This window comes from Phyllobates terribilis, unplaced genomic scaffold (assembly GCF_046119375.1).
Source record: "Phyllobates terribilis strain yellow unplaced genomic scaffold, ASM4611937v1 Scaffold_7__3_contigs__length_470593459, whole genome shotgun sequence".
NCBI lineage: Eukaryota > Metazoa > Chordata > Amphibia > Anura > Dendrobatidae > Phyllobates > Phyllobates terribilis.
Genome location: NW_027362767.1, coordinates 293,844,344 through 293,851,850, shown reverse-complemented (window position 1 = coordinate 293,851,850; position 7,507 = coordinate 293,844,344). Strand labels below are relative to the sequence as shown.

Below are 7,507 nucleotides of genomic sequence, written 5' to 3'. Positions count from 1 at the left end.
GAAATCCTTATAGTGTCATGAATCATTATGTCTTTTCATTGATCTACTAAAAGCTGCTTTTTTTTCCACAAATCTTAAACTGTGGACTGTAAATTATTAATTAATTGTCTTTATTGCTTGTTCACTTTTTAAGCTTCGCAAGAGGTTTTGGGAGGCAAGAATGATACAATCCTCTTGGCATCCTTATGCTTTACATTACATGTCATTACAGCTCAAGACTTGAAAAAAAGGGTTATCTTATCTTCAAAATAAAAAGTAGAATCCCCCCAAAATTTTGTAATTAAACTTTTTTTCTACCAGAACACCATATATAAAAAGTGTACTCAAAGACGACTTCAAAGTGCAGCATGCAGATTTTAAGGTTCAAATAAACATATTTAGTCTTATTAATCCTATGTTACTTGATGAATATGTTTGACTGGTAATGGGGTAGAGCAAAAAAGGTCTTTTGAAATAATTGTAATTTCACTGTCATTGAAAAGACGACAACATTTTTTACAAAAATATTTAATATCCAATATTAAATACTATCCAATATTAAAATAATATAAATAGGTACAAAAATTAGAAATTGTGTCCTTCAATTTTTACAAAATGTGCTAAATTCACAAATGTTAAATTCACTGGGATTCATCATCTATTGTAAAGCCATTGTTAACATATGATGCCGATTCATTATCTTCAGGGTTGGTGTTGTGCCGCACATCTGCCTGGTTATTAGACCCATCTATCTTCTGTGTGATTTCTTCTGTGGATCCAGAGAATCCCCCATTAACAAGACCCTTCTTGTGCTTCTGCTGCACTTGGTCTAATATCTGTAAAACCTGAAAAATATAATAATTTATGTTAGCAATTAGTTTTTTGATTTTACTATTTACTGACTTGTTTTTTTACACTTTTCTTCCCAGAAGTATTGCTATAGATATTTAGATGGCTTTCCAACCATAAACCATGCACCCTATGAATACAGTGGACTTTAGGGATGAGTGCTGTTAATATAATCATATTCCAGATAGTTTAGAAAATCCTGTTATTACGGATCTGTAATTAATTTAAAAAAACTGATACTGGTCTAGAATAGAATTAATATACAATTTCTGCTGGGGAATAAATTCTTTCTTTATTATAGTGAAAATATATATTTTTGTACCATGTTAGCCAGTAGAAAAAGTAGAAAAATATTTAGATTTGAGAGTCCTCAGTGGTTGATACCTTTTAATGGCTAACTGAAAAGATGGTAACAAGTTGCAAGCTTTCGAGACTACGCAGGTCTCTTCATCAGACATAGTATAACACAAAATCTGAAGAATCACATATTTATACTCAACAGGACACAGGAATAATGCAATAGATGAGACAGGTGACGGAAAGCAGAGTTATTATGGGAAAGATAAACAGTTCTGGCTATAAATATTTTAGCAGTTCATAGATAAGGAGTGTGAGTTTATTATAAACTTATGAGCTTTCCTAAATACGTTTTCTGAGATTAGTAAGAAGAATCTGCCTTTTTTTTCAGAATGAGTCTAAGCTGCAATTCTGGATGATTCCAAACTTGCACCTTTTCTGGAAAGAATATTACTTTTTTCTATTCTTATACAAATCCTTTAGTTGAACTTTGTGCATTGCCACTGGAAATGTACAGCATATGGCATACAAATGGAAAATGTTGATCATATATTTTGCATTCCTCTAAATCAACATATCACTTAGACAATGGAATAACTGTGCCCAAAAATACAAAAAAAAGTGTGTAAAATATAATAATATATTAGTATAACTGCATTACCTGTGACTTGGGAACAATGCCAACTCTAAAGAATGCGACGTTACCAGTTTCTATTTTTGTGCAATCTACCACAGTAGAAGCAATATTTTCAGGGGAAGCTCCATCACATAGAACGCCATCAACCTGAAAGAAATTATAGACGCTTTTACCTATTGTTCTTCAACTTGTAAACTACAGTTGGCTAAATATACATCCATCCATATTCACCTTATCTCCTAATTTTGCATATACTTGGTTGTGATGAGTAGTGTCTGCTTCTCCGGAAGGATTGGCTGATGTGACTGCAATGGGGCCGACCTACAGAGCGAATGGAGTTTAATATTACTTTGTCAGCAGAAATTATTTTTTGTGAAAAAGTTTGTAAGTATGAATTTGACTTTTTTGTAATTTTTATGAAGAAATATGATATTTGAATACACTTTGAGATAACTTTAGATGCAAGTAGACTTTTCTGTTACCATATCAATTAAGTGCGTAGTCACTGAGCAGTCTGGGATCCGTATAGCAATGCTCTGAGGTGTCCCAATGTATTTTGCGGAGTCACGAGCACCTAAAACATCCAACCATGGTCCTATGAGTGAAATAAATGTATTCACATTTAAGAAATTTTTGGTTAGCATAGTAGCACAATATAATTTTTTATTGTACATCACGGCAAATTCTGGTGTCACACAAAAATAAGGGACGTGATGGAATTGTTTCATGTATTTTCTATCTCTTGTATATGGATCTCGAAATGATGACTTTCTTGTAAGTACTCACCTCTTGGGATCACAAGACTGATTGATGAGGGCCAAGCTGCTTCCATAAAGTCCCACAGCAAAGGATTGAGCAAATGTTTAGCAGGTTTTAATTGCTGTAGGCTTGATATCCACAGAGACATTGGGCGATCCTGAGCCTGACGTTTGGTCCTGCAAAGGGGCAAAGTAAATATAATTAGTGAATTGTTGATTGTTCATTGATGACAGGTTATTATATACAGCAGCGGCATAACTTGAAGCTCATATGCTCCGATGCAAAAGCTCCAATGGGGCCCCCAGTTATTGCAAGTCTTTAATAGAATTAGTCTTTTCATATGGGCCAAAGGGACTTTTTGGGCCCCTTAGGCTCCAGGGCCCTGGTGAGATTGTAACCCCTGAACCTATTGTAGTTACACCCCTGATATACAGTAATAGCTTATATTACTGTCAAAACATGTTTAAAACCTAAAACATCTAATATTTCTAAAGAATTTGGCAAGAATTCATGGAATTCTTAAAAACTCTAGGGGGCGCTGCATAGTACAGAGTTTTCTCTTTGGTGCTCTTAATCATTGATTCATGCACCCCTACCCACCCCCCACAGGTCCTAAACAGTGGATATGCTTTTCCTCCTGTGTTCCTTTAATTATAAAAATTATATTTTCAGAAAACCATCAAACACTCTGTTATAGATGAACCTACTTGTATGCCCTCTCCACTGCATCCGGATGATTGCAAGCGGCCACCAGTACGTACACCGTGTCGGTAGGTACTCCACATATCCCTCCATTTTTCATAATTTCTAAAAAAAAAACAGGAATATTAAAATCATGTTTATGTCCGTCTTCTAAAGAAACTTTTGTTAGTTGCTACAGACATAGCTGGATACAAAAGAAAAAAAAACATTAATATCGTCTTTCATTGATATCTTACCTGCAATGTTTTGGACTGAGCTGGTCCTTGTAGAAATGAGATGCGGACATTTAGATCTGTCATTGGTAAAACCACTAATTTTGATAATGGGGCTGCCAACTGGTATTAGGGGAGCCTCAAAAGTGGTATTGTGAAGAGTTGAAAGAAATAAGTAGAATCCAGCAAGGCCAAATATAATTGTAACGGCAATATCGTAGCCTTGAGGAAGCGCATTGATTGCATCAAGAAGAAAGCTGATTAAGATAAGTTGGAAGGTGAGAGCATACACAAACCAGGCTTTGGTTAGGAAAAGTGTGCTGAAAACAATGAAACTATTAAAGAGAATGAAACATATAATTCCTACGGCAGTATTGAAACCTCTGCTTGTGCTGTAGATACCACTATACCTGGAAATTCCCCATATCACCCACATTACCCCATACAGGATGAAGGCACTGCTCTCTAGTGTCTTGCCACGGGAGAACGCTACTGACCCACAGATGAGATTATAAAGTCCTCCCGCAACCACAACCCATGGTAAGACAACTGTAACCAAAGGTTCATTCGGGTTCCCCGGCATAGTCATGGCAAAAGCAGCCAAAATATTGCACGCATGAGCGAGGATTTCTGCATCGCCGTACTTGGAATATCCAAGGTAGGGTTCATTTATATCTTTATCTTGACGGAGCTTGAAAAAATTATTACTGATGAATAGTTTCTTGATGGTGCCCTCACCTGTCGGGATAGTTGTAGATGACTTTGCATTGTATAAAGTGATTAGAACTATAATGGCCGAAACAATGTAAATTGCGATATTAACTCCCTGGGGTCCACCATGAAAAAATCCTTGAGGGTTACAAGCTAATGCAATGCAGTAGGCAACGTAAAACAATAGATATATTGCTTGTATGGGGCTTTGAATACTTGCAAACAAAGTGAGGACAAAAAATAGTATGGAGAAAACCACTAAGAATGGAAGGGGGTAATTTAACTGGCTTGTGTTTAAGAACTGATAGAGTAGAGAATAGCCTTCAGCATATCTCAAAATGGAAAAAAATGCAAAATGTGTAGCTTCTAGCATGTGATAATTACGGTATGAGAAGATACAGATAACTGTCTGGTAGACCGCAGCTGTCCACAGCCAAGCTACCTGCCCAACGAAAAGACTACTGGTTATTCCAAGGAGTCGGCAGCCAAACACACTAGAGGCCACCATGTTAAGAATGAAACAAGCCGCTATGAACGCCTCCTTACCAGAACCACCGGATGCTCCTTGCTCCTGGCTTTTGTTAGCTATGTCTGTTCCTGGTAAAATAACCTGCCCTTTGGTGATGCTCTGGAGAGTCCGACCACCCGTAAAGTATATCCCGAGTAGCACAACTAGAAGATAATTACATGCAACTGCCGAGGTGCCTACTCTGCTATCATAGAATATAACTATTTCATGAATACTGGAAAGAGAAAGTGCGATGGACATCAAAGCAAGGAGAATTTCCTTTTGAAGGATCCCCACTATACCAATAATGAGCAGCCCCAGGAAAAATGCTACTAAACCGGGAACTATTGCATTTCTCATTTCAGAGATGCTGATGACATTGGTTCCTCTCAGGATCAGATTGACTCCATATCCGCACCACAGAGCGGACACTGTCCAGTAAAACGAGACCCACAGTGAAATGTTTCCTCGTATTTTCCGGATTCCTATTATGCAAATGACAATGAAAATATAAACTGAATAATCATTTTTAATTCAATATTTTCTTCAGATCCATTTTATAGGGTAATATAATTTCTACCTAAATTCCACATCATTCCCGCCAATACTCAAAAATGTTGCGTTTATAGCATGGGGGCACAATGGGTATTATTTTTAAGGGTTTATTATAAGGCTTATTTGAAACTTTTGGTATTTAAAGAGAATGTCTGACCAGGAATTTGGCATCTAACCTGAGAGAAGCATGATGTAATCAAGACCCTGATTCCTGTGATGTGTCACTTACTGGGCTGTTTGCTGCAGTTTTGATAATATCAGAGTTTTATCATCAGGATTATCACTGGAGGCCTAATAAACCTACTACCATGTAATCCTTTCTTGACTCTGTATAACCCCTTCTTCACCACTAATTGGCTGCTTACTGCCTATGCACAGTGTATACATAAAGTTGCCAATCAGTGATGTGGGTGGGATTATAAAGAGCTCAGCATTCAGAGGTCTGCATCCAGTAAAACAATGATTTTATCAAAACTAAAGCAAGCGGCCCAATAAGTGACACATCACTGGAATCAGGGTCTCTGCTCCTAAATCTGCTCTCAGAAGGGGTAGCAAAAACTTGTTGACAAATTCCCTTTAACAAAGTGTTCCTACAATGGCATTAATACATTGCTCTTATTTATTACTTACTTTATCACTTTTATAATGTAGTACATTTTATTTTTATATAATGTTTTTTTCATATATTGTCAAACAAAGAAGCTCTTACTCATTGATTTCTATAAGTGCTGTTCATTACATTGAAATTCTAAAGCTTCCAGTCAATAGTTAGTTAATAGTTTCTATTCTATCTATATACCATAGTTATTTACAGACAACATGCCGCATTCATCTGTCCAGCAAATATACATAATATACATGTAAGAATTGATGATGACGCATCATGCACATGTGTTTATGCAATGATCATGAAAGAAATATAATAACTATTCAACTTTAAATAAACAGTTAAAGGTCAGACATCACTCACTTCCACATTAGTAGGTGAGCGGCTCTGATGACGTCACAGCTACATACACTTCCCAGGATGCGTGCACAACCGGCAGGTATCATCCATCTGTCCCATACTATTCTGACGGACAAGCATGCGTCCCAATATGTGTGTACAGACGCATCAACATCAGCGCCGCTCATCTACCGATCTGGACGACCCTTTTAAGCCAACATATTCTGTGAGTAGATCCATACCTGCATATCCTAAAATGGCAGCTAATATAACGAGGAGGATGCCCAGCGCAGATGGAGGTATAAGAGGAGAAGATGCACCAACACTGTAATATTGTATTGATAGAAGTAAACTCCCTAAAACAGAAAAAAAAAACATTCAAATCTATATAATATATTAAACCTTACATTAGTTTTTTTTATTAATGTGGGTATATACTGGAAGGGAAAAGGTTAAATAAATCTCCCCTACCTGCACTAATAGCCAGCACACCAATGCTGAGATACAGCGATTCTCCTCTGTTCTTAGATTCATTCATTGCCGCTGGAGTTTTCTGACTTTCCTGAGATTCATGAAGCAGCCGATCTCTTCTGAGTCTTTATACTGCGTGATGTCACATTCCCACCCACAACCCGTCCACGTCACTCACTTATATTTCCTGCTCAGCTCAGACAGCTCTTCTATCCGTTTCCTGAGGCTACAAGGAAAGGATACAGGTTTATCCAGCTCCGATACTCTGCTTGTGCCGTCTCTGTGCACACTCATCAGCAATAAACGTGATGTCGCTACTACACGCTCTATAATTAGGGATAACATTGTGCTCTCTGTTTCCCCCGCACTCCCTTTTCTGGATGTCACTCTAGCAGCAGGAATAATTATCATTCCTAGGCTTGGTCTAATGTGACTATACTAAGAATAACTTCTATCATTTCATTATGTAAGTGAATATTATGTTTTGTTTCCTGGTAGTAGACATTTCAGGAGAAAGACTAAGTTATTCTAAAGCATTACTATAGGAAACCCATAAATATCTAAACTGTGAGATTCTCTAGAAACCTATCAAGGCTGCTCCTTAGGTAGAGGAAAAAAGTTGCAATTTTAGGACGTTTTGATAAATGACCCTAACACCCTAACACACATTACAGAATAAGACGACTATATGTACACGGCACTTATTATCACGAGTGTCCCCATAAAAGAACCACTGTGCCATCAAAATGGCGACAGCACAGCCCCAAAACAGTGACAGACACCTTCACCTATAACCGAGGACCTAGATTAGATTAGGTCCAAAACACAGCTATAAGATCATTTTCTAGGTAATATTTCTAAATACTAGTCATATAGTTATC

The 7,507-nt window shown here is 37.2% G+C and overlaps 1 protein-coding gene across 1 annotated transcript; it reads right to left on the bottom strand.

The window, feature by feature from the left end:
• Positions 1 to 579: 579 nt before the first annotated feature.
• LOC141153187 (uncharacterized) lies at positions 580 to 6,937 on the bottom strand. The gene is made up of 9 exons (XM_073637888.1): positions 6,627 to 6,937; positions 6,398 to 6,511; positions 3,460 to 5,139; positions 3,229 to 3,328; positions 2,549 to 2,697; positions 2,245 to 2,357; positions 1,994 to 2,083; positions 1,787 to 1,909; positions 580 to 824 (listed from the first exon to the last, which is right to left on the bottom strand). Exons 1-9 carry the CDS (start codon positions 6,691 to 6,693, stop codon positions 621 to 623), a joined length of 2,640 nt encoding a protein of 879 aa, XP_073493989.1. The 5' UTR covers positions 6,694 to 6,937; the 3' UTR covers positions 580 to 620.
• Positions 6,938 to 7,507: the final 570 nt, after the last annotated feature.

What these genes read in the sequence shown, in the direction of transcription:
- LOC141153187 (XM_073637888.1), bottom strand. Translation starts at nt 6,693, where the DNA reads ATGAATGAATCTAAGAACAGAGGAGAATCGCTGTATCTCAGCATTGGT. An exon ending in TGCCATTTTAGGATATGCAG is followed by an intron (nt 5,140 to 6,397) that starts GTATGGATCTAC and finishes TTTGCATAATAG; the next exon opens with GAATCCGGAAAATACGAGGA. An exon ending in CTACGCACTTAATTGATATG is followed by an intron (nt 2,084 to 2,244) that starts GTAACAGAAAAG and finishes TTCGCTCTGTAG; the next exon opens with GTCGGCCCCATTGCAGTCAC.